This window comes from Plectropomus leopardus, chromosome 20 (assembly GCF_008729295.1).
Source record: "Plectropomus leopardus isolate mb chromosome 20, YSFRI_Pleo_2.0, whole genome shotgun sequence".
Taxonomy (NCBI): domain Eukaryota; kingdom Metazoa; phylum Chordata; class Actinopteri; order Perciformes; family Serranidae; genus Plectropomus; species Plectropomus leopardus.
This window is the reverse complement of record NC_056482.1, coordinates 3,589,885-3,617,796: the sequence shown is the minus strand read 5'-3', so window position 1 is coordinate 3,617,796 and position 27,912 is coordinate 3,589,885. Positions and strand designations below refer to the sequence as shown.

The window sequence follows — 27,912 nt, the reverse complement described above, 5'->3', positions numbered from 1 at the left end:
TGTCTGTCCTCAGATTCTTATTCAGATCCACCCCTCACTCATCCACAGCTCCAGCCTCTCACACCAAACACGGTCACTTCAGGCTCCAAAAACCCAAAATGCCGAAAGCCAAAATGCCAAACTCGACAGATTCTAAACGTTTGAAAATGTAGCAATTCTGTGTTTATTATCCAAAATAATGTTTAGTAAATCAGGCACTGGTGGTGTATTGCTGTACACCTCTATATACTGTAGGCTTTTTTTCTATCAAAATGTTTTTTTTGCTGCTCAGGGTGTAACTGACTGAAATTTTTCAAAGAGTGTACATTGTTGAATAAAGTATGAAAGACACTGCTCTGGGGTGGCCTTCCACTAAAGAAAATTAGATGAAATGCCTTATAAGCTGCCCTACATGCAAGAAACCTTTCTGTGCACCGGTTCCCCGCCACATGCAGCCTGTGCCCTTTCTTTTTCTCCCCCTGCCCCTCAGACAGCCTGAATGCATCACTGATCTCTGTATGTTCTTCTCCTCATAAATATCCTACTTGCTGAGACACAGCAGTAAAGCAGTACCAGTGATAAAGCTTGATGTTTGCAGAATATATACGAGACATATAACAAGATATCCAAAAGTACTCAAGTTTGAATAACACCATTTCAATCCAAATATTTTGCACAATTTCTTCAAATGCAGTAAACAAATTGGTACTGTGTTTCATTGCATGCAGTAATGTCCGAAACTCCAGATGTTCTTGAGCTAATTTCTAAATTGACAGAAAGTATTGTTCCTGTCTCAGCCAAAGTGTGTTCATTACATATATATTCTGCAGATCTTCAAGTAAAAGTTAAGAAATGCAAACAAATCCATTTTTGTGTGTTACAAGCCAAACATGTAGAGTTAATAGGTTGTTTGTAGGATGTTAATTTCTCTTATGGCCTTCAATAAGACAGTCACAGACCCAATCATAGTCAGTGGATTAAAGAGAATCCATCTGGTCATTTTGAGGCAGAAACAATCCCTGCAATCACTTTTTAGTGAGTTAGAAATTGCATTTTATGCATTGCATTGGCCCTTTAAAGGTATTTACACAGGTCAAAATGACTGGAGTTATTACAACTAGTCAAATACAACCCCCAAGAATTAAATCTATTCATTTTCTAGGCAGACACAACCTTTAGTACCAAGATAGCAGCCGCAATCACTTTTTGGCAAATTGAAAATTCCATTGTATTTGTTGCACTGGTCTTTTAAAGGTATTTACAGATATAAAAAGGGACTGAGTGGGCTATAATCTGTCAAATATATTCACTCTGAATGAAATATAGTCATGTTGAGGCAGAAACAACCTTTCTGTGGCAAGATAACACCTGCAATCGCTTTTTGGTAAGTTGAAAATGGCATTTTATTTGTTGCATCAATCTTTTGAAGGTATTTACACAGGTAAAAAGGACTGGTGAACTACAGTCTGTCAAATATAATCATTATAAATGATATCAAGTGATTCTGAGGCAGAAACAACCTTTTCAGTAACAAAAGGTTAGTGAAAAGGTTTTCAGTAACAAAAGGTTACTGAAATGCATATTTAACACATACAAACAAAGAGAATAAATGTCATGCCTGATCAAAGTATAAATCGCAAACACGTGAAAATTGGGTTTCAACAAACATTAAAGTTTCACTAAGACATACTTATGCTCTTGCCACAGTCATAAAGTTATGTGTATTTACATGCTAAGACTGTTTGATCCATGTGAGAGCAGTGGAAGATGTGAATACTGGGTGATACAGCTTTAACAGGCTACGTGCGTTCCTGCGGACGGCAATCAGTTTCTGGCAGACGATCACTTTTTGGCACAACACCGGCATCAGACCGAGGCTGACCCAGCTTGGACAAAGAGCTTCTCCTCTACCAAGCCTTCCTCTGGCTAAAGTCTGGTCACAGAAGAGTGGAGTGGATGGGAAGTGACTGAGACTCACTCAGCAATGGGAGATCAGAGACTACCTTGCTCACATCTTTACAGAGACATGGTTAACCCCTAACATCCTAGATCAAGGCGTTGCACTGGATGGGCGGACCTTGTTGAGAGCCATTTGGACACAAGACTCTGATGCAAATTCAGAAAATGCACTGCAGGAATTGAATGATGCCACCAGCAGCAACATGCCAAAACAACCAGATGAAATCTTGATAGCTGCTGTTTTTAATCATCTCATACTTGTACAGGACAAATGTAATTTATTAATAAATGTACTAATAAATCTACCGTCTACCTTATATCTAGCAGACAGAGTTGCTCAAACACACCACACCAACACGTACTTTAAGTTGTGTGTACAAAGTAACCTCTGGTTTCACTTCATATCAGTGAAAACAATCAGACCTGTCGTGACTTGCGCTGCTCGCCAGCAGGTCACTTTTCTTTCTCTCAGTCTCACCTTGTGATTCAAAATCGCCATGCTATCATCAAGGGATCTATTTTTAGCAACGGTAGCTTTCGCCCTTCGTCATTTTGTGTCCGAGGGTCGCTCTCACACATGACCGTCCCTCCTTTGTCACTGTGTCAGAACTAACAGTGGAGAATAACACTCCATTCAGGCCTCCGCCCCCAAAGACAACACCTGAGGGAGGTCAGCTGTCAGCAGTGCCTGCAACTTTTTCCTCCACTCGCATCCACCGGCCACAAAGAAAATAAGTTTCCATTTATTAAAGCTGATGAAACCTTTTTCCCCTCTCAGCTGCTGATAGTAAATGTGCAGGAGGATAACCCTCGAAACCTTAACGTAAAGTGACATCATATCAAACACTCAAATGGTCTCAACACAATAAACAAGACACAGTTATTTTAGAGCATGGGGTTTGATTCCAGTGTGCATCATATACAGTGGTAAAAAATATATTAATTCTTCTAATATTACAATAAATAAGTCTAATCAAGTATTAAACAACAGAGTAATTTGATTTTTGTTGCACATTTGGTGCACTAGATGTGGGCAAAAAGTCTAACAGTTTCAGGATGTTTTTCAACGTAAAACTGTAAAGAATTTATGGATAACTTCAACAACAATTCATAATATCAATTTATATTATATTACCACATGGGCTCAGGAACACTTTGGAAAAACCAATGTCAGTAAGCACAGTTCAAATGAAATCTACAAATGAAAGTTCAGACTCTACCATGCACAGTGAAAGCCAGATATCAACAACATCCAGAGACACCGCCGACTCCTCTGGACCGGAGCTCATCTGAGATTGACTGACACAAAGTGGAAAAGTGTGCTTTGGTCTGACGAGTCCATATTTCCAGTGAGCAGCATTGAAGTCATGGATGTTGTGTTGTCTGGGCTAAAGAGAAGAAGGGTCATCCAGACTGTGACCAGTGTAAAGTTCAAAAGATAGCAACTGTGATGGTATGGGGATTTTGTTAGTGCCCGTGGCATCATGGGTAATTTCACATCTGTGAAGGCACCATGAATGCTGAAAGGTGCATACAGGTTTTGGAGCAGCATACGCTGCAGATAACGTCTTTTTCAAGGACATCCCTGCTTATTCCAGCAAGACACTGAGCCATATTCTGCACATGTTCCAACAGTGTGGCTTCACAGTAAGAGAGTGCAGCTACTAGACTGGCCTGCAGTCCAGACCAGACTCCCTTTGAAAATATATAGAACATTTATAAAGCGCAAAATACAGCAACAAAGGCTGTGAACTGTTAAGCAACGGAAGTCATATTTCAAGCAAGAATGAGAAAGAATTTCACTTTCAAAACTTAAACAATTAGTGCACTCAGTTCCCAAATGCTAACTGAGTGTTGACAAAGGAACATTTTTGAAACATGCTGCGGGCATCAACATCAGAATCAGTATATATTTGCAAAAAAAGAAAGTTTTAGTATCACATATCTTGTCCTCGTACTGTATCCCATTGAATATAGGTCAAAAAGGGATTTGGAAATCACTACATTCTGTTTTTACTTACATTTTACACATTGTCCCAACTTTTTTGCAATTGGGGTTGCATTTATTTATATTTATCACTAATAATAACAAGAGCTGATGATAAATCAACACAAAAAAAAATTAAGAATAAGAGAATACATAATGTGCAAATTATTTTTTCGGGGGGGGGTGGGGGGTTGGCACCGCTTACCACTTAACACGGGTCAGTTTCTGATTCATGTAAAAGGCTACTGTTGAACATGTTCATTGAATTTATCTTTGTTTTACATGTATATCCCATAACAGTATATATTTTTTTAAATATACAACATTTCAACCTTCACAATAATTTCTGAGAGATCAATTAAACATTCTGAGACAAAACTGAGAACACAACACCAGTTTTACCAGGGTGCCTGTGTTTTTTTAGCAGGGCTTTTATAAGGGAATAAAAAAGCTTGCCTCCTACCTTCATGACAGATGATACATCATTTTACGTCCCCGCGTGTTCCCTCAGGTCCTCTGCAGTATCTTCAAGGTCACTGTAAAGACAATAGGAGATGATGCTTCCATACCGTTTGTGCTTTTGAATGTCTTGCAGCAATAAGACAGAAGAGATATTTATAATGACCTCTACTGGAGTCAGGAATGATGAGGACTGAATACATTACATTACTCAGCTGTTAACCTTCTGCACTCCTGCCTTTGCCTTGTAAGACACAATGCACCCGATGCACTTAACAGTTGCCATTTATATACTGTATATGGTGTGTATAACTTAAACTTTTTTTTCAGTGTTCTAGGTAGTCTTAGGGTCAATATTTATGTGGTTTATATTCAAATTGCTCTTTCTTTGATAGTGTAATTTAAAACACTATTGTAATGTCCTGGGGATGGAACACACACGGATTTGTGGGAATGGCCCTAATAATGTACACAATATTCTAGTTGTTTTACATGATTACCTACTATTCATCGGTTGTTGTGACCTCTGACATTTTCATCTCCCGGCATGGGATCAATGTACTCATCTTATCTTTACATTATGGATGGCAGCATGGATACTTCTTTTTCTGAATTTGCAGTAACTGTTAAATCTCAATCATGAATCTATTCATTTTAATTTCTTTTTACTGCATGCTGGCGCCATGGCTCTATGGATACCAATGTCAGTTGGATGGCCAGTCCAGCACTTTGAATGAAATCTCCAATATCTCTCTCTGTTTGCCATTAAATTTTGTAGATGTTCGTAGTACTAAAACAATGAATTCTACTGACTTTATGAACCTCTGACTTTTTCTTCAGTGCTGTGATGTTAACACTGGTTATTTGGCATGAATTACCTCAACAACCATGCAGTTGGATGGTTTGCCATGAAATGGACTGATTTTCCCATCAACCTCAGCTATTCTCTGTGTATGCTACTGCTAATTAGCAAATGTATGCATGCTAACACGCAAAACTAAAATGGTGAACATGGTAAACATTACACTTACTAAACATCAGCAATTCAGCACGCTAATGTTAGCATTTAGCATTGCTCAAAGCTCGCTGGAAGCCTGTCCAGCTTCATGCATGTGATAAGGAGGGAGGACAGGTCAAGAAGTATTAGAAACAAACAAATAATTATTAATAAAAGATAAATGTGGAGTGTGGATGAGTGAGGACTATGTGCGTTAAAGGCAGCAACAAAGCAATACCTGAAACTGTGGAGGCCAGAAGAGAGAAAGACACAATGAGAAGGCAGTTCTAAGCTTGGAGGAGGCCAACAGGTGCCACCACACAAGGTTACTGACCCTGAGTTGGACAGGTGAGACACTGCAGACACTTTTGTCTCACTGGCATGTGAGATCAAATTGGATGTATCACACTGACTCTCAGGTTTTCATTGTGCACCAGACTGACTGGGGGCTGTGTTTGAGCCAGTGTAGACCTGCACCTGTTGATGAGCTCTGACATGATTCTGTTCCTTTCATACCTTCAGTGCTGTTCACACATGCTGTCACACAGCCTCAAGCCGCCATTACACAAAAAGAAATGTACTCAGGGTGAAACAATGAAAGCAGAGCCGATTTTCTGTATGTCTGCCCACATCTCCATCTCCATTTCTGGTATATACAAAACTGATGACCATAAATGCAGGAAATGGAAAACCTACAGCATTGATCTCCTACTCATCAAATAATTCCATACAAGTCTGCTCCTACCAGGAACTGAACAGGAAGTTATCTATGCACTACTCAAAGCCAGACTCCATTAACAAAATCAATCATTTCATGTCACTAAACAAAGGAGGTGCTGCTCTACCACTGCCTCAATCAGTTAGTTTGATCGCATTATTGTGTAACTTTGGCAAATCTGAACTAACCCTTTTAGACACCAAAGTCACACAATAACACAGACAAGCAGCTGACTAAGGCAGCAAACAACCAGAAGCTCCTGTGTTCAGCAAGGTAAAATGACTTTTTGTCAATAGTCTGGCTATGAAGAGAGCACAGATAAGTTTCATTTCCCATCCAGTTCCTTGTTGGAAAGAGCGGCCTGTTGTTGAAGTACTGAGCATACAACTGGATAACCGAGACTTGGATTATCCTGTACATATTTCTAAATGCATATCTGAATATAGTTTTGCTGTTGTGAAACATGATCCCCTGTTACCTCAGTTTATCAAGAACTCTTTCAGTTTCTGGATTCCTCATTCACCATGGAGGCATGTGAGAAAAGCAAAGTTTTCTTCATAACTTAAAGGTAACATGGGGTGAGTAACTGTTATAAAAACAGATGTTTGGGGGGTGACGCATTCCTTCAAAAATTTCTATTTCTATTGCTATTCTGTTTCCATTGTCAAGAATAAACCTTCAAGATCAACACATCTCCATGAGTTTTGAACACAGTTGAATGACACCTGTGAATGATTTCTGCATGAGTTTAAACAGCAGCGATAGGTATTTTAGCTTGGGCAGTCAAATGTATTTAATTAATTTAAATAATAATTTTCTGCTAAATTTCCAGGTTGATCGCAATAAATCCGTTTTTTTTTTGGTTTTTTTTAAATGTCCATTATTTTTTGGCTGGTAACTCACCTGGTAGAGCTGGCGCCTCATGTACACAAGCTGTGTCCTAACTGCAGTGTCCGTGGGTTCGACTCCAACCTGTGGCCTTTTGCTGCAAGTGGTCCCCTCTCTCTCCCCTTTCATGCTTAAGTTGTCCTATACAAAATGAAGGCAAAGAAAAAAAAGAAACATATTTAACCTTCATTTATCAAAGACATTTACTATTTAATTTATCATGACTTCTAGATTTATTCATTTCAAATCAGTACTGTCCTTCTACAACTTCAAAGTGCTTATTCTGTGAGATTGTGTCTTTTTTGTTTTGTTTTTTGAAAGGATTATATTACTCTAGTTGAGAAAGTGTAGGTACCCTGATATAACTTTGATAACTCACTGATCCAAAGATCAACAGTTAATGTGACAGTATTTGTACTTTTCAGGAGTTCAACTTTATTTGCTTTCTCTAAATAATACAGGTACTCTGTGTGTTAGATTAATGCTCCCTAAAATGGAATATAACTGGTCTACAGTCACAACATGCTACGGAACGCCGAATCACTCTACATGTCTATTTTGACGTTCGTATTAACCCTTTGAATCCTGAGCAAATTGGTTTGATTTCTTTATACAACATGGGGACAAGAAGGCAATGACCAACTTGGCAAGAGGTGTTCCACAAATTATGAGAAATTGGTAAAAGCTGACAAGAAAATTATCTGAAAATGTGTTTTTACAAAGGAGGGGGGATTATAAAATAATATTCTTGTATCATCACATTGAGCCAAAGGGCTGTCCTCACCAAGAACGATAACTATAACCATAACTAAAACAAGATCGTTTTAAAATTGGTTGCAACTCAAGTGGATGGCAGAGTCCACACTATCAACTATAACGACAATGTAAGTGGCAAACAATATTGTTTGGATCACTTCTAAACAATTTTCTGAACGACAGAAATACTAACAGCTAATCGGAATCTGTCTTATTTAGACATCACATCCATCATAGATCCTAACATCTAATTCGGACCACAGAATGTAAGCTTTTGTGTTGAAAAAGATGCATGAAAGTGTGCACAATTTCACTGCTTGGTTTTCTTTTTGTTTTTATTCCTGTGAATTTAGTCATCAGTAATTGAGCTGTCTTGCTGACTGTAGCAGATTCTGGTCAGTAGATGGTGCTGTTGACTTTTACAAGGAAAAGAAGATGAAAGAAAAAATTCCCTACTGTTGATTAAAAAAACATCACCTTTATATGATAATTGATAGGCACATGACGAATTTTTGAAATTAAATTAATTAATTTAATTAATTTCAGGAGTGCTTACAATATCAGCTTCTTCATTGCAGCTTATCTCTTTCTTTTAGAATTTAGAAACAGCCTTTAACATCATACAATCACTCAACCACAGCTATTAACGGCTATATGACCTTTTATTGGGCAGCACATAACACAAAAAAAAGTAATTTGACACTTCTATTCTATACCCAATGTACTCAAATCTAATTTAATTCTGCCATCTAGTGGACGCTCACATGAATACAATGTATACTATATGTATATGTATACTGAAAACTATTTCAACAGTTTTCAGAGGGAAAACTGTTGCACCAAATATTAAACGTCTTTACGTCAGAAATGTACTGTTAATATGGCATTTTATGTTGTTTTAATACGTATTTGATGCATTAAGACATTATATTTTGACCTGTTAAAAGGGAACGAATTTAACTTAGTTTCAAAATAGACGTTTAGAGTGATTTGGTGTTCCATAACATGCCAACCTGAGGACGTTCCTTTAATACAGTCATATTAAAAGTCCAGCCCAGGGGGCAATTGTGGCACTCAGACTGATCTGCTTGTCTTTTAATATATACTTGGCCTATATGACTAACACAACACTGGTTAATCAAGCATGATCACTTTGCATCTATTTTCATTAACCTCACAATGGCAGGACAATCACACAGACCAAAGGCAAAAATGCTGACGTACAGTCGACTAACACCAGATATTTTAGCAGCCATAGCCATGGAAAAGAGGCATAAAGTCAAAAGCAAGGGCTGATGCTTTCAGAGGGAAGTTGAATACTTTTTCACTTAAAGAATTAACAGTTGCATTTGTGTCATCTTTGTTTCTTTTTGTTTTTGTTGTTGTTGTTTGTCGTTTGATTTGTTTTTGTTTTTGAACAAGCCATTTGATGCGAGAAGCAGCTGCCCCCCTGGTCTAATTTATCTGAACTGACCGCCACTGAAAACAGTCTGGACTCCCCTGCTTTAATGCACAATATACTTGTGCGTTATTGTGTCTGTGTTGCTCTGCACTTACACCTCCTTAACACTACTGGGCAGTGGAGTTTCTGTGAAGTTTTGCAAAGTTTGACTGATACAAAACACACCTAAATAGCCTGGCTTAATAGTGTCAATTTAAAACAAGAGGAAACACACTGGCTTCATTACAAAAAGACTCACAGGCCAAACACTTGTGTTTTGATGTACACATTTTCCCCACAGATACAACATGCTAATGTTATTAGCACACGCCTATGGCATTTTATATTGTCGATATTAGCCTAGCAGCAAGCAGAGCTTTTCTGTACTCACATGAAGCCAGGAAAAATCACACACAGGACTCAAAATGCAGGTCTGCAGTCAGCTACCACTTGTTTAGCAGTGCCATGGTTAGCTTCTTCAGTTTGGTGTTATCCAGAGGTCCGTGGCAGCCACTCTTCACCTTAGGGATGAGGTGTCCGCTGACAGTCTGATTAGCTGCACCTGTGTGCTCGGCTCTCAGGTGGCAGCTCAAACTCACAGCAGACAACTTCTGTGATATTTTAATTCTTGCCAAATGAACCTATTGGTAACTGTTAAAGTGAACGGAGCCATTCAAAGTCGCAGTGGTGTGTTATTTTCCTTCACAGCAGCAGCAGGAAGCTGCGGCGGCAGATTGACTACAAGTATGGGTGCTGCAAAGAGACAAAACAGTAACACGCAATTAGTGCGATTTTAAAAACAACCGCCGCGATATGCATACAGCCCTAATTTTAGCAATTTAAAACAAAATGCCTACATAAAAAAAAACAAACAAATATCCTTTTAAGTGTAAGCTATACTCAGAATATTTTCACCACGTCATTTTTTCCTTAACCGAATACTGTCGGTCTAGCCTAATTTCGGTATTCTCATATATAAATTTAACTATGCCGTACGACGGAGGATTACGGCGATGTTAATTTAAAAAAAAAAAAAAAAAAATCAAATTTGAGAATAATGTCATGATCACTGGACCAAAGTCATAATTTTGTGGAAAAAGTCGTACCATTGTGATAAAAAAACCGTAGGCCTAGTCATAATAGTACAGTTTTAAATCCATAAATCAACCAGGAAAAGAGGTCATAATATAACAAGACTTATTTGTCAGTGTACAAGAAAAAAAGATATAATACTGTGAGATTAAACTCATAAATTTACCAGAAAAAAAGGCATGATATTATGAGATTAAACTAGCAATTTTGTGCGACTAGGGGAAAAAAGACAGAATATTACGATGTTAAAGTTGCAAATATTATATATTATAAAAGAGTTGTAATATTACAAGATTAAACTTGCAAATTTAAGAGAAAAAATGTCAAAATATTGTGGGATCAAACTAATTCTGTAAGAAATTCAGATTAAGACTGGAAAGTCGGGTAATGTGGTACAAAAAGCCACAATATGAGTAAGTGATCAGAAGTAACTGAACTTTTTTGCCAATTTTTTTGGAGGCTAGGCTTTATCTTTCATAATATTGTGACTTTTGTTCTCTGAAATTTACTAAATTAATCTTGTAATATTATGAATTTTTCGCTGAATTGCGAATGAATTCTCAAAATCTAAGATTGTTTATTTCTTTTTTCTTTTTACATGGCCATAATCCTCCATCATAATGCTGCACACTGTATAGTGTCCATTTAAGTGATATTGTTATAGGTAGGCCTTTTTTAAGTGTCTAAAATCTGTTTTCCTGCTCACCCCTCATTCACAGCAATACATTGCTTTGTCAATCCATCAGTCAATCAATCCTTTATTTCATATAAAAAATAAATAAATAAAAAAATAAAAGACAAAACATCACATACAATAAATAAAATAAAATCTTGCCATAAAAATTGTTCAATCAATGCCAACAAAGAGACAACTACACCAGTGTCTCCACAGTTTAGACTGGTGACTTGTTGTGTTATACCTTCTGTTGGATAGAGCTACTATTATTTCATTCTCAGAGCCACCAAGCCAGCAGATAAATTTATACATGAGGTTCCTTAAAACAGCTTGGACGTTATTAGCTTCTGCAGCCACAAACATTTCACCAGCACTACATGACCTAGGTCTCTGGAGTAATATTCTCATAGCGTTATTATAAACCACCTGCAATATCTGTAAAGTTGCCTTTTTGTACTTAGACCACAAGTGGGCAGTAAAAGTGGTGTACAATATGCTCTGAGCAAAGATATCTTCACTTCATTTGAACACATACTATATTTACGTGAGAGAATGTCTGCCTGAACGTACATCACTGCCTCTGAATATCATCATCATCTGTCATTTCTTCTGTTATGAGATGTCCAAGATATTTCACCCCATTACATATATCAAGATTGTTATCAGACAGTATAAAGACAGGGAATTTTAGACTTTCATCCTCTTTAGCTCTACAGATCCTGACAGACTCTTATTAGCATTGTATTAGATATCATGCTCCACACTATATACAGAGCAAACAGTAAGGAGCTGTTGGAGGCCAGCACTAGATGGACTAAGGACGACAAGATCATCTGCATAAATAAAGTGATTCATGTGAATATCACCGATCATGCATCCAGCATTATATGCTTTTAGTTGACTAGACAGACCATCAATACATACATTAAAAAGTAGGGGGGGGTAGGGTTAAAAAACTCTTCCTTGTCTCACACCATTACCAGCCCTAAATATGGATGAAATACAACTGCCCCATTTTACATGCATAGTCTGGTGGGCATACCGGTTCACCAAAATTCTTACAATATATTTAGAAACTCCTTTTTGATCCACTTTAAAAAAACAATTTGGCATGATTCACACGATCAAAGGCTTAGTGTCTGTGTTGACACGCCTATCTGCTTCTCCAAACAGGGGACGCGCCAACTGCCATCTGTATATTATACATTGACTATAGATAACAACCTCATATGACCCATCTACAAGCCATCCCTTTAAAGTGTAGACAAGTCCAAAGCATCACCATCGCTGTGGCTCTCACCCTGTCAGCATCAGTGTAAAATAGCCACCGGAGGATTTCTCACTATCTGAACTTCAGTGACTGAATTTGACAAATTTAGTTAGCTTCTGAAATAAAGATGTGTGCTGAGGGCCTTTCTCTCCACAGTAGCATCGCTCTGTGTTCTCTAAATAGAGTCAACACAACAGATTGTACCCCAGTTATGGCATTGCTGTTGTTGTTATTATTAATTTGGTCGTGTTATCTATTTTTATGGGTTTTTTTTAAATTTTGCTTTCATGATTATATTAATGGCATGGCAATGACATTTTTTAATGTATGGAGCAACAATCCATTTCACTGTAAGTGTCTGCAAAAGGTCTCTGTTGGGTCATATATGCAGTGAACACCAGATCTGTCTTCTCTGCAGTACTTAACCATTTTTATTGTATTTTTAGTGTACAGAAGTACATCAATACTAATCAATGAACGTCAAAAAGCAGGTGAAGAGTGGAGCTGGACCACAGCAGCTGAGCGCACTGGATGTGGATGAAGGAGTCTCTCACCCTGTCATCGTCTCCTCAGACACCAAGTGGTGCCTGTTAGTGATGTGGGGAGTTCCACTTCTCTTTTATTTTACCAACACCTGTCAGACGAGTGGTAACACAGGAGCAAAAATGGTTTGTGATCATTCGTTTCCACACACAGCTGATCACTGTGGCACTGATGCAACTTTATTGTATTTTTACAAATACAAATTTATTATTCATTGTATTTGGCAAAGTGCAAACAACCATGATCAATTTCTCCAAAAGTTCTGTGCTTTTTGATCTGACAAGTCAGCGAGTCGGTAGTCAGACCTTCTACATAAACTAATGTTTTTTTTTATTTTACATTTTTAACAATACTTCTATTATGCTTTTTACCGTAAGTATAAACATAAACAGCTCCGACAACCACAGTAGTGACAATATATGAACACCTGAACGAGATCCATGAAAAATGTTGTACATAGCAGGTTAAAATCCAAGAGATAAACTCATATGAATGTCTTGTGGAAGTACAAAAGTCTTGTGGTAGTATGTGGACATATTTGTGTTTTTTGTTTTGTATTTACTTGTTCAGATTCAGATTCAGTTATTCATTCATTTATTGTCATTCATAGGAAGGCATCATATCTAGGCAAAGCATTTAGAAAAGCGCATATATATTTTTAAAATAATTATTTGGGGAGAAAAAAAAAGAAAATTACAATAAAAATATATAAGAACATCCAACTTTCAACTTTCAACCCCAAAATGTTAGTTGCCAATTTTGATTATTTCCATTTCCATATTTGTATAATTTCTTTTATGGCAACATTTGTCTTTTATTGGCATATTTAAAGAAGAATAATACTTAATAATAATAAGACTTCTGTGACGTTCACAGTTTCTTCTCAGTGTTTGGCTTGACATTAAGCCTGAAGCTGATGCAATAAGAGTGTCAGAAGAGTATGTTGTGAATGAATCTTTGACCTTTGGAATCTCACAGGCCTTTTGCATTTTGAATAATGGCCTCCTCAAATATTTTAATAAATGGGCTGTTCACGTTGTCATTAGCTGTGACCTGTACAGATACACGTCATTGATACACTAAAAATCAGTTGGGAGGATTTTTCTTCATTGTGCATGATCTTAACTGAGTCCTCAGTGAAGACTTGTTTGTTACTGCCCTCTATTGGTTCATCAGTGGTATCAGAAAGTGTAAGTTTAATCCATTCATTGAGCATGTTGTCCTATGAGAGACAGGATGTGTGTATTTTAACGCTCTATATTTTGGGTTTGCCTACACTGTGTACACTGCACACAGTGGGCTACTTCTCACTTCCTGTTTCAGTTTTGAAATGTCACTAACATCCACATTGAGATTTGTTTGTCCCTCTTATATCACTTTCAATGAACTTTAGAATATATGGCTCAGAAAAATCAACAGGAAATAAAGCAATAATAAAAATATTTTTTGAACTTCTGTACCTTATATTGTAACTTTAAACCTCATATTGTATTTTTATTATGTTTTTTTGTTATTTAGATTTTTGGTCGCTTGTAAAATCTTGGAACTTTTATATGTTTCAGCCTTTTGTATTATTGTTTGATGGAAATACTGTACTGTACTGTGCCGCGCCGCACCGTACTGTAATGTAGCGTACCATACTGCATCACATTGCATCGTATTGTGTCACACTAATGATGCAAAAGGGGTTTTTCCAGAATAATATATTTTATATTACTGCATTCTAATTATTATAATTATTGAGTTATGTGTCTATCACTTTATTGTTACAGCTGGTTAGGGTGGAGCTTGTAATAATTTTATATACTACTGCATTGCTTAATCCACAATTATGCATCACAATCTATTAGCTGATTCACAATTTGTAATAATAACCTGAGTTATTAAAGTAACTATTGAAAAGCATCATTTAAACTAATAATTTAAAGTCCCATCCTCAAATAATATCAACAACTCCTGTGGAAGTAACAAAAGCAATCAAATACATACAGTGGGAAAAAAGGTACAATATTTGCCTCCAAACATTACATAATTCTCAAGTAAGTACCTAAAACTTAACATAGTAGTAAAGTAAAGCCTACTTTAGTAAATGTGCTTATTGCGCCACAGGTACTGAGTCCCTGTGTAACATTCTTTGCAAAATTATAATATTTGCAACTCAGTCACGTCTCTTGTCATGACAGATAAATTCACTGTCATGAGTTTACGGAAAACTCTTTCATTGCGCCTCTTTATTTGATATAATCCAATGAAACATAATTGAAAATACAAAATAAAAAGTGAAAAATGATATAATAACTGACTGTGAAGCACATAGTATCATTAAAATGTCCTTTACAAAACAATTTTGTCACAGCATAGAATCAAGATTTACGGTCGCTGCTGCGTTTCTTTTTCTACAATGAAATCTTTTTAGTCTGTAAACAAATTCAAACTAAGTAATGAGCCAACTGCAATTCAGCATCCGAAAGAGTGCTTTTGAATTCATGTCCCATTTGACAGCTTTTCTATGATTAATTACTCTTTTGGGCTCGTGTTGTGTGTGAATGCATGTGCTTGTGTGTATTTCTGTGTGTGTGTTTGATGATCTGAGAGTGGGAGAAAAATTAAAAGGCTGATTATTAACATGCAGCAGTGAATATACATTATAGCTTAAGGTACTATACGAAATGTTTTAATTCTGTCAACAGCTGACAGACAAAGAAGCTAGTTCTCTGTGACAAAGTCAAAATCACAAGTAAACGGAAGCTCTCTCTCCATGATTTGGGTCAAAAATGAGAGCTGTTGTGGCCCCGCTCCTGAGTCCTGGCTGCGGTCCTTGTGCCCATGAAAAAGGCCCTTTACAGAGCGCCTTCCTGTGAAAAGCGGGGGGTGGAGGGGGTGGAGGTGGGGCTTGAACATACATAAGAGGCTAAGACAGTCCGCCAGTCCAATTTGGCACAGCATCACCAGACAATTTGCCGTTCGCTTAACATATACAGGGAATGTGATTGGACCTTTACGTTCATTTAGACCCTCTTTTTCCACTCCTGACGCTTGTTAAACAATAATCCCCTTGGATCGGCCCTTCTTTTGGAAGACTGTCAGTGATGAGCACAGGCAGGTTACTCAGAACTTTATCCTTGATGTCGGATGAGGACAACGTGACCGGGATCCAGTCCCAGGGCTTGGTCCTGCAGCCTGCCTGGGACTACCTTCATCGGAACCACCATGACCTTCTGAGGAGCCCTCTGTTCCCTGTAGTCCTCTCCGTCTCCACGTACTTCCTCCTGGTTGGTATTTACACTGTGCTCGACTTGCTTGCTCCCACCTGGCCTTGCGTCAACCGCTACAGGCTCCATCCTGACAGACCCATCACCTGGCCCAATATCTGGACCACCCTTGCCGTAACCATCTATAACCATCTGCTCTACATCTTTCCCGCTGCAGTCGCCCAATGGTTGTGGAGGCCACCCACACCGTTGCCCTACGAGGCACCCACACTCTGCAGCTTCCTTCTGGGCATCCTCGGCTGCATGGTGGTCTTTGACTTCCAGTATTACCTTTGGCACCTGCTGCACCACCGCGTACCATGGTTGTACCGCACCTTCCATGCCGTGCATCACCAGTACAACCAACCTTTCAGCCTTGTCACACAGTACCTGTCTGGCTGGGAGTTGTTCAGCGTGGGATTCTGGGCGACGATTGACCCCATCCTGCTCCAATGCCACTGCCTTACAACATGGGGCTTCATGGTCTTCAACGTCTATGTCTCCACCGAGGACCACTGCGGATACGATTTCCCATGGGCCATGCATAACCTGGTGCCCTTTGGCCTGTGGGGTGGCGCGCCCAAGCATGATGCTCACCACCAGCGGCCCAACACTAACTTCGCCCCATTCTTCTCTCACTGGGACTGGCTGGGGGGCACCCACACTGTGCCAAGTCCCTCGAGCCACGCTGCCACGGGAGAGCCAGACGAGGTGCAGGGGAAAAAAGACTAAAGAACTGGAATGAATCTCTCATTGACTCTGTCACTCTCTTACTCAAAGTGCCTCTTTTGTACCTGCTCTCAGTCCAACACAGACCACTTTCTCTCTTTTCCGTCTGTCTTTTCTGTCTTTTTGATACTATTATACCCTATTTTGATGTCTTTTCCCTAACAGAGCATGGATTTTAAGAGCTGATTATAAGTCTAACACTTGACTATCTGGTAAGTTGTTGAGAAGGACAATCTCTTACGTATGTTTGTGCAATGATAATATAGATTCTCCTGTACTGTTGTGCATTCATCTCTTAGTCAAAGAGATTTCCCATTTCATGTGCTGGTGGTAATGTCTTTATGGCATTCTCAGGTCACTTTCCACACATTTCTGAGCTCTTTTTGAGTATTTGCCGATGGTGTGATCTGTCGGAGGAATTACACACACGGTAGCACGTACATTGTCCCTCTCTCCCTCCTCAGCACTGACCCTCTCACTCACACGCATGAATAGCAGTCTTTTAGCTGCACCCCAATGATGCGTGGGCGCAATACTAATCTATCGTCCCCTCTTTAAACCAAATGCTCCCACTGGAAGAGACTCCCAAAAAAGACAATACCTTTGTGATACAACTGTGAAAATAAAAATGTTTTAATTATGTCAGGTGTGATTCTTTGATGTTTTTCCTGTGACTTTCACATTTTAGAATAAATCAAAGTCTTGTGGATGTTTTAAATTTTTAAAAAAATGTAAATTGAATACATTTCTTATGGGGTTCTGACTACTTCATCTTTGTAGAAAAGTGTGTTGTCTTACTTATATGAGATATAACTTGCATTTCTGCTAACAAACCAACAGAGGTCCCTTTCGCTCACAAATAAGAGCAGCAAGGCAACAAACTCCATATCATGCCAAAACAGTAGCTTCTACATTGCTAACTTACACTGATAAATCTAAGGACATTTTTCTATTTGTTTAGGCACATATCTGATGCTATCACACAGGTAACAGTGTGTCACAGCACTGCGGTGGAGATCCAGTCCCACTCTGTGTGACTCTCTTTGTTTGCGTTCAACTAGTATCAACAGCAGCAGTCATAACTGGTTTGGTGTGTTTCTGCTTTACAAGGGAAATGACTGTCGCAACAGGTTGTTCTTCTTTTAGAAGCGACTGCCTATGTGTGTGGGTCTTAAAACAGAATTGAATAAACAGACTTTATCCACATATTTGGTAATGGCATGAGTCTTTCTCATTATCAGCAATACATCTCAAATCACTGGAAATAATTTGGGTAGTTCAAGTAATCATCGTCAATCATCACCATCAAAAGGCTAATTTCATAAGGGGGTAACTTTATTTCACCTGGCCCTATTTCCTGTTTTTGTGTCTAAGTCAGCATGCATCTACATGATGTTAGAAAAAGTCAAATGATTGTGTTAGTCTGACTAAAACTGGACTTTTAGAATACATGCAAACATTTTATTACTGAGTTGAATTTCTTGAAGTTGGACTAATACACCTAGATAATACGGTTGGGGATCAATTTACTCTTTCATATGCTTGCCTCAGTTGGACCTGAGCTAGCCGAGGCGTTCTGCGCACTGGGCTTTGACCTGGAAGTTGAGCAGCATAAATTCATAGAAGAAAGCCAGGAAAAACAAAAGAAGAAGAAAAGAAAACAAAACAGGACAAAGGTATTAACATACCGAGTGCAATAGCAGGAAGCACACATTTTTTAACAGAAATTGACATCTCCAAACACACCAGACTCATTTCAATTAACACTCATTTTAGCATGCAACTGGATGAATTAAGAGGTTTATTTTAACAAAACTAGAATTGGTGATTGTTGGAACAATGGAGAAATGAACCAAGATGGATTTATTTTAGTTTTATTTTGTTTCTGTCAACTTTGAATTAAGTGTGCTGGAAGATGATAAAATTACAGCTTATTTAAAATTACAGCTGGTGGGTTTGGTGAAAGTAATTTTTAGGGCTTTTTCTTGCTAAATATAAAGGATCAAAAGGTCTGTCTCTGTATGGTCCTTTTCATAATGTTGTCAGACACTTAAAATAACAATCTGAGTCTGTCAGTGGTTAAACCAAGCACTTTTAGTAGATGTAAATTGAAGGTGCACAATTTCTCATTAACGTTACAATGCAGCCTTCTCTTTTCTCTTTTGCAGTGACCTTGCTCCATACTCGACCCATTTAAAAAAAAAAAAAAGAAGCTGTTCCCATTAGTTACTTGGACAAAAAATCATGTTAAAATCAGATCGAAATTGAAAAATACCAACATTAACCTTTAATATAGGGGTTAAGTTTGAACAACTGTAATTCTGCATTATCAGAAATTAACAATCTCATATGCTTTTATACAAATCTAAAAATGTTCCTCTCTTAGTCATGTGGGAACAGCGTTGTTGCAATTTACCAGAAACTTAAAGGTGTACCACATATATTGCATCAGGGAAATACCGTCTGCAACACAAACCACCACACATATATGCATGTGAAACTGCAGAAGTAAAACCACTGATACTCTTTTTCTCTAACCATAATAACAGCCAAAATATTTTATTAAAAAAAGACCTTGAAAGAACATAATTTTAAATATGTCATCATGTTAATTAGGTATAAATCAAGTTAAAGTTAAAAACGACAGGAGATGACCTAGAAAAAGTGCTTAAAATGTGTAATAATCTTAAACAATAATTTTAAACATCATTGTGACAACTATGAATATAGTTTTTCCCTGGCTTTTCTCTTTTTTCCACAAGACATTTTTGCTAGTCTTTTTTTAAAAAATTATTTTCTAAATCTATTATTATCTTGAAATTTGTGGAACATTTCTTACCAAGTTACTCGTTGCCTTTTTCCTCGTGTTTCTGTAAAACCAATTCACAAAACATTCAAAGGTTAAAATACAAATACAAAAAAGTGATTTTGCTCCAGGTTTCAATGGGTTCATAAAAATTGAGCCAATGTGCTCAGGTTTCTTAAGCAACATATGATTTCCGAACTGCTACACATCACAACCACTGTCGGCCTGTATAAATATTATTCACAGTATTCTAACTTTTCCCATGATGTTTTATCAAACCATCACAAATACAATCCACTGCATTGTTAAACACATATGCTCAGTTTGATAATGGTGTTGGTGTTTGCTCTGGTCACATTGTGGAACTGTGTAAATGTAACACAGCCAGGGAGTGGCTCAGTCCCCAACATGTGAAAAGAAGGTATTCCACTCAGAGTGCTGACAAAGGGTAAGACGACACTCACACAACAATCATTTACCTCGTGAAATGGCCTGCAGCTCAGCCTCAACCAACCGGTCATCCAACAGGAAGCTGAATCAGTTTACAGCATGTGTGCACATACCTGGGGGAGGGGGAGGACTCATAGGGCTATTGCTCCAAACACAGCAGGGCAATTACTCCTTATCATGAGATAAAAGACTGGGAGCATACCATTTGGTTTACAATAGCCCTTTATCTACATTGTATTGTCTTTGTGTAATTCAAAAAAAAAATGTGTGACTGAAACAGAGCTTCAAGTTGATTACAAATCAAGAGACAGGAGAGAAAAGTCAGCTATTTTATATATATTTATATATATAAAAAGGAAAGTTATTGTGCATCCTTCTAAGTTCTTTTTTTATTTTATTTTTTTATTTTAACTGTTTTTCTTGTCTAGTTTTGTTTTCTGTGATTGTGTCACTCATTTTATAATATATATATATATATATATATATATATATATATATATATATATATATATATATATATATATATATACATATAATATTAAACATTATTCAATGCATTATCTGTTGGAGGGGTTGTTCTTTAGCACTGTTGCAAGCAATGGTTTGATTTAAAATGTTCCCTGCCTACATTGTATTTACTGTATGTCACTCACTGAAAATAATAAAAACATAACATCTAAAAAAAAAAAATAAATAAATAAGTAAAGTTTTTGTGTGTTTAAATAAAAATAAATGAGAAAGCAAGCTGTGTGGCTTGTATGATTTCCGTGTTTTGGGTGAAACGTGGCGCGACACTGAAACTTTTGGGAGGATGACCTGTTTTTTGTCATCCTCCCAACATGTCTCATCACGCTCTGGAACATTCTTTAACCCCCTCCACTCTGACTCTCTTTTCTCTGGCTGCTCCTTCAGATAAAAGTATGGTTAACAACTCTGTAAACATTAAAATACTTGTTTGAAAAATGCATTTGCTTACTTTCTGACACTAAAAGCAGACTCAACACATTCCAGAAATTCCTCAGATTTACATGAGAACATTCCACAACAATGAGTCCATATCCCTCTCTGTGAGATTAAAGTACAGCCAGTGACTCGCTTGGCACAGGAACTCAACTTGATTACGCAACATTAAGAGGAGTTTCACAGAAAACTGGATCTATAGCTTTTTCATTTATTTAAGAAACTATGTAACAATGGCACATATTTCCTCATTACACACATGAAAACAAACACTTAAACACATGAAGTTAAAAATGGCAGGATAAACATGTTGGCTGCAGAAACAGACCATAAAAATAAACAGGAATAAATATTAAGGAAGTCCTGTTGTTGTTTGAGTTAACGTTATGATTCTCTTTTGTGCTGTTACTCTGCACACATTATAATTTGGCTTTTTTTATTCCTCATGTTCAGTGCAGTGAACAGGTCAGTCAAAAGTCTTATGAAAATCCACATTTTGTCCAGCCAAGAGGACCAAATGTCAGTCTTTAATAGGCCTTCCATCATATATATACTTAAAAATATGGATTCATGCTTCACACAAAACAGCAGTTCATAATGAAGTCATATACATCTTAAAATGTCCTCCAACTATCGTCACCTTCACATCTTTGATTATCTGAAATTAGCCTAATCAGCAAAAGAAAAGTTACTATTGCATGTTTCCGCAAACTACGATTTTAAGGACCCCTCGCTGTGTTTCAGCAGTATGTTAGCCCCCAAACGTGGGTGTGTTTTAGGGACCAGATGCTGTGTTTCCAGCAGCTTACCACCAAAACATGGGTATTTTTTCGATATGTTTTCTGCAGATCAAATGTGGCGCTATATTTTTAGGAGCTTGTCTGTGAGTTTCCAGCAGCTTTTAACCCCTAAACATGGGTGTTTTTAAGTGACCAACTGCTGTTTTGTCCAGCGGGGACAGTGTCACTAAAAGAAAGTTATTATTAACTAGGATATCGCTGTTTTACATGCTGGGATTTTGCACCCAAAACTGTGAATTTCAAACCAAAAAGTATCCTCTTCCTAACCACAACCAAGTGGTTATTGAAAAGTTTCACCAAAACCACTACATAATAATAACGTGCAAATGTAACATATCTGTGGTTTGTGGAAACATAGAATGCCAGAATTTTTCAATTTTTCTTGATGATTGGGTTGCTGAGGCTACCTGGTTATGACTGATGGGCCTTATGTCCATAATTACAGACCTATCCACTGTGTCAGTGCCACAAGGTCTGTGCAGTACCCTGTTTTTTCTCATCACACCAGTGTGCAAGCACGGGCACGATGCACGATATCCCATCAAAGTCTTTCTTTGCTCGCATTTATCCACCTTATCTCTAACAGCTGCTGCTCTGCGTGTTTCCGCTATCTGACACATATGACTTGCTCTTCCTGGAGTATTTCATGGAGCTGAATGACACTCTCATCCTCTCCACAGTCCGGCTGCTCCTGCACAGCAGAGTGTTCTTCACGTGGTTCCTGAAGTCCTCCGACACAAAGTAGTAGATAAACGGGTCTAGGCAGCTGTTGAGGCTGGCCAGGCATAACGTGGGAGATGTAGAAACCGTACCCATTGTTTTATCACTCCATCTTTTAGCAAAGAGTAGTGCACCACCAGCATGATGTTACTGGGGATGAAACACACCAGGAATGTCACCAGGACAGTCACGATCAGCACAATGGCTCTCTGGCGGTTCTTTGCCGCAGTGCTATCATCCATGCTGTTCCCGAGAGCTCTGAGCAGAAGAATGTAGGCCACAACGATTATGATACAGGGAACAAGGAACACAACCAAACCCATGAAGATGAAGTAGTAGTAAGGCAGCTGCACGTCGGGGAAAGGATTCAGGGGATCACGTATGATGTTAACGTCATGGCAGGTGGTGATGTTGGGGTCTTTTAGTCTGGCGGTGTGGTTGTATAGGTACAAAGGCGTGCTGGTGAGCCAGATGAAAGCCCAAATGGCAACGCAGACGCCAACAGCCACTTTGTTGTTCTTCCTCTGCTGGGACAGAGGGTGAGCCACCACCCAGTACCTCTGCACGCTGAGGCAGGCGATGAAGAGCACCGAGCAGTACATGTTCCCGTAGAAGAAGCTCACTAGTACTTTGCACAGCGGCTCTCCGTAGATCCAGTCGTTGCCGTTGAAGTGGTACGCTATCTTTAAGGGGATCCAGATGACGAAGAGCAGGTCCGCCAGAGCCAGGTTAGCCATGTAGATGGAGGACGGGTGCTTCTTCTTGGTCCGGAAGAGGGAACACCCAGATGGCCATGCCATTGGCAGGAAGTCCCACTGCAAACACGATGATGTAGACAATCGGGAGGAAGACCGTGGTCAGGTTGCTCTTCAATGTGTCAGAAGTTGCCCCGGTCCACAACAACTTGATTTGAGTTTGTAGGGTCCTTAATCCCGATAAAACCTCGTCCTTTACCTACAATAATATGACAAAATTGAATTAAGGCTGACATGATCATTTACAAATGAATTATTCCACCAGACAAAAATACAAATTGGGAACTATTTTTGGTAACTAGACATCTATCAAACAAAAATGTTAGAAATTTCCTGGGTCCTGCTTTCTAACATCATCAGTTTTCTTGTGTTACATTATGAAATGTCCAAAACATTGCAGGAAATTATGAAAAAAGGTGACAAGGAAAATACCTAGAAATACTTTAACAAGAGGGGAGGATTATTATGAAATTATCCACAAAAAATCAAGAAGACTATATTTATGATATAATAATTTTATATTTAAAACATAATAAAATAATATGAAACAAACACACATCTTTAATTTTCAGCACTTTTTTGGTAATTTTCTGGATGCCTTTGCCCATATTTTTTGAAAGAAATCAAAACAATTTGCTCAAGTTTCAAAGGGTTGAAAGTGAGAGTTCGTCATTTTTTTTCAGCTTTATTTCATTATAAAATCTGCCATCTAACAAACTGGTTTAGGTTTAGGACAGTGCAAGTAATTTGAAAATGACTGTTGGCCAGTGGTGCTGTTAGGCTGTCTGAGGTTTCAGTACTTTTATTATTAGCCTCAGATCTAAATATAAAAGTTGAATATATTTTTTTAGAACATGCACAATATATCCTCTTTTCCACTTCACAAAAAAACTACACCTGGCTTTTGTAGGTTATAAGAAAAGTTAAAATCAGCATTAACATGTGGGTCAAATGACTTTGCAGTATTCACAAGTATATTTTAACCTATGGCTCTGATCAGCAGTGATGAAAATACAATTCCCGGTAAAAGCACTGATTAAGGCCCCTTTACCGGCGAGATGCAATGAGGCACCACCACAAAATATCGCCCATCTCCGCCCAAACAGCAGCAAAACATAGTTCAAAATAGTCTTCATTTAGCTGGAAAGAGAGACTGAATAAGAGATAGAAAAAAGAAGCAACCACTGAAACATTTTCACTAGCCTCCATGCTGCTTTCTATTGTATACTAACCTGTTTTCTGGCCTGTAACGTCAAACATGACACACCAGTTAAAATAACAAACACAAAGACATATTTGTCTGCTGTAGAGACGTGTGCATGGCTCTAGTCTTCCAGCAATGAAAATGCTATGCCTTTATTTAACCAGTTTTTCCACCTGTAAAAAATTTGTGCAACAATCTGTCATTTTGTTCATACTTACACTTGAATAAATGTACTTAGTTACATTACACCACTGTTGACACTGGCTATTTTTCCAAAGATAATATATATTTAATATTTTTAATAATATTATTTGTAAAGTATTCTGCACTCAATACGGATTACCAACAACTACTAATATTTTTCTCATCACAATTCATAGTGAACCCTTTAAAACCTGGATCAACATCTTTTACAAGCATTTAAATATTGGAAACCTTTTTTTTTTTTTCAAAAACTAGGGAAAAAAGAGCAAATTGGCATTAAATGTCCTAATATATACATATATATATATATATATATATATATATATATATATGTATATATATATAAATAAAACATGATGGGAAAATGACATAGCTAAAAAGAATAGAAAAAAACTTGTTATTGATATTTATTGATATTTATTATTTTATATTTCATTTTAGCACTTTTTCAGGTCATTTTCTGTTTTTTTTTTGTTACTTTCCTTTCCTTTTTGATTTTCCTAAGTTGAGATAATTCACTAATTATTTTTACATTTTTTTTCTTTAAGCTGCTAATTCCCTTCTTTCCATGTCAAAAAAAATAAGCCAATTGTCTCAGGTTTTAAAAGGTTGATCTGGAAAGTAAAAAATAAAAAAATAAAAAGTTCTTAAGGGCAAATAAGGTGCCAGAGTGCATTTTTAAAAAAAGCATCTAGTTATTATATATTATATTATTATATTATATATATCTATTTTGTGCGTGTTAAAAAAAAAACCAAAAAAAAAAAACCTAAGAAGTATCCCTCTGGGCCCCCCTACTGGGGCCCAGGCTAAGCCCTAGAAACGCCACTGCCATTTGCCCTGGAGTTTTTCCATAATTTTCATTTTATGCTAAAAGACTGTATTAATTAATGACAGAGTAATGTGTAAATATACTGTGCCCCTCACACAAATGACAATAAAACTAAAAACTATATCACTGAAACTATATCACAAAGGCAAGTAACATTTTTTCCCCTTGTGTTACGACGTTAGAAACACGATATTTGTATTAATAATTAATCTTGATATAAAGTATTTCCTCACGTCCTCATTTCCCAACTCTCCCGTGTATCTGGCAGCTGACCACCACCTTATGTCAAAAAACTATCTCGTTAAAAATCCTCTGTAATGATGAAGACAATGTTTCCATACATTTATCTTAATATACTCAAACATTAATGGGGTAGATCTGTGTTAAATCTCTCTTAGTATCAGACTCAAGTGTCTCATCTGGGTCGATATTGGAGCTCGCGAGCTCCTCGAACAATAAACTTCCGGTCTTACCTGAGGCATCTGTGGCAGAAAAGCAGAAGGAAATCAACAGCAGCGTCAAAAACCGAGTTACATCCATGTCTGAGCAGTTCACAAGCGCTCAGATCCAGTATGTGTGACAGTCTGCCTCCAACTACTTCTTATATGTCGAATTACACCAACAAGTACACTCTTCAAGGGCACACCCCGAGACTACCTGTTTGTACGCTGCCTGCGTCATCAGAGCCCCGCCCACCCTTTTTGCCCTATGGAAGTTTTCCAGCACACAAAAAAAATAAATAAAAAATAGTAATAATTACGGAAGCCCTAAGCGGACGTGTTATTTTTTTTTCACAAGCCGTTTTCTCGACATGATATAATGAGAGCCCATTTTTGGGGAACAAGATATTATCTCGTTATTTCGAGAAAACGGAGTTTGTTTTCCCGAGATATTATCTCGTTATCTCGAGAAAACAAACTTTGTTTTCACAGTTCGTCTGCACGTACCAAAAAGCACCGGAGCAACAGTATTTTTTCAGTATTTTTTTCTGTATTTTTTAATAATACAAATATTATTAAAAAATACAGAAAAAATGTAGAGAAAACTACACTTTTTATTTTTATAATTATATGCTTAAAAATATGTTACAGAAAAAAAAGATATATATTTGCACTCTCTTTTTTCTTGTTTTTGTTTTTTAATTTCCTTTTCGGTTTGCTTGTTTTCAGATTATTTTTTTGATAACATTTTACTTATTTCTTGCCCATTTTTGGGCCATTTTTGTTAAGCTGCTCATTGGCTTCTTCCCATTCACTCACGTTTCAAAAGGATAATGAAACATGGGGGGGAAAGGCAATGACCAACTTGACAAGAAATGTCACAGAAATGCCAGGAAAATAGTAAAAGGTGACAAGAAAATGAGCTGAAATTTAGTTTAGGGGAGGATTTCTCAAAAAATATTCAAAATGTAGAAAAAATGTCCACAAAACTATATTCAGAATTATAAAAGTGTACAATGGATGGATTCAAATGTAACATATTTGTCAGATAAACACTCATTTTGGGAACTCTGTTCCAGCACAGTTTTACCAGATAAGTTTCCAGATTAGTAATGCTGTTTACGCTGAAGTCCTACCCTGTCTGTGCTATTCAAATTAAAAATAGAATCAGATAATGTGTGCTTCTTTCTGGGTGGCAGGAGTGAAAATGAGTCATCCTCAGCATTGTTGTGTCATGATTTCTGAATGATAAAGGCAGTATAATTACAGGATGATTTTTTTTTTTTTTACCTGGGCAATTATTACGTTTTCTGGTTGCAGATTTGTTTTTAATTTAGTCTGTTTCAATATTAATTTTACATATTTTTTTCTTTTTTGGAATTTGTGACTTTTGATAGTCATTGCTGATAGTTGTTTAGTTTTGTTGAATTTGTTGCTATCATATGTGTATTTCCCTTTGGCCCACTGAATGTGAATCCAGGGCATTGCTTAACATTTGTGCCAAATCCTTATGGTGTTCTTGAGATATCGTGTTCACTATATTACAATGACCTTGACCTTTGAACTATGACCACCAAAATGTCATCAGTTCATTGTTGAGTCCAAGTGGACATTAGTGCCAAATTTGAAGAAATTCTCTCAAGGTGCTCTTGAGGTACTGCGTTCACAACAATGGGACGGATGAACAGATAAAACATAATGCGTGCGGCCTCAGCTATCACCGCTGCAGAGGCATAAAACAGAACAGCCTACTGCAGCAAAAAAAGACCATCATCACAAAAATTTAGCTTGTAGATGTATAACATATCCTGAGAGCCCACAACCAGGTTCAAAACATTTCATAAATAATATTACTTCCCATAGCAGGAAAGAGAATATATCTGAGACTTTTAGAAATTAAATATAAGACTTTTTTAATACCTTTTAAGACCTTCTTTAGGGAAACGAAGTACAATGCTTTTTGAGACTTTTCAAGACATGAAGACCGTGTGACAGG

The 27,912-nt window shown here is 37.5% G+C and overlaps 2 protein-coding genes across 2 annotated transcripts; one reads left to right on the top strand and one right to left on the bottom strand.

Annotated features, from left to right (window-relative positions):
- The first annotated feature begins 15,854 nt into the window (after positions 1-15,854).
- Positions 15,855-16,748, top strand: ch25hl2 (cholesterol 25-hydroxylase like 2). Its single transcript, XM_042508696.1, has one exon. It carries the CDS (start codon positions 15,855-15,857, stop codon positions 16,746-16,748), a length of 894 nt encoding a protein of 297 aa, XP_042364630.1.
- Positions 16,749-21,152: 4,404 nt separating this feature from the next.
- Positions 21,153-26,088, bottom strand: LOC121959848 (proteinase-activated receptor 2-like). Its single transcript, XM_042509365.1, is given in 5 exon segments — positions 21,153-22,553; positions 22,555-22,581; positions 22,583-23,257; positions 23,259-23,435; positions 25,950-26,088. Coding segments are annotated over 5 exon segments (1,101 nt in total). The 5' UTR covers positions 25,959-26,088; the 3' UTR covers positions 21,153-22,340.
- Between the last annotated feature and the right edge of the window lie 1,824 nt (positions 26,089-27,912).

Excerpts from the sequence above, each read along its gene's own strand:
- ch25hl2 (XM_042508696.1), top strand. The coding sequence starts at position 15,855 with ATGAGCACAGGCAGGTTACTCAGAACTTTATCCTTGATGTCGGATGAG.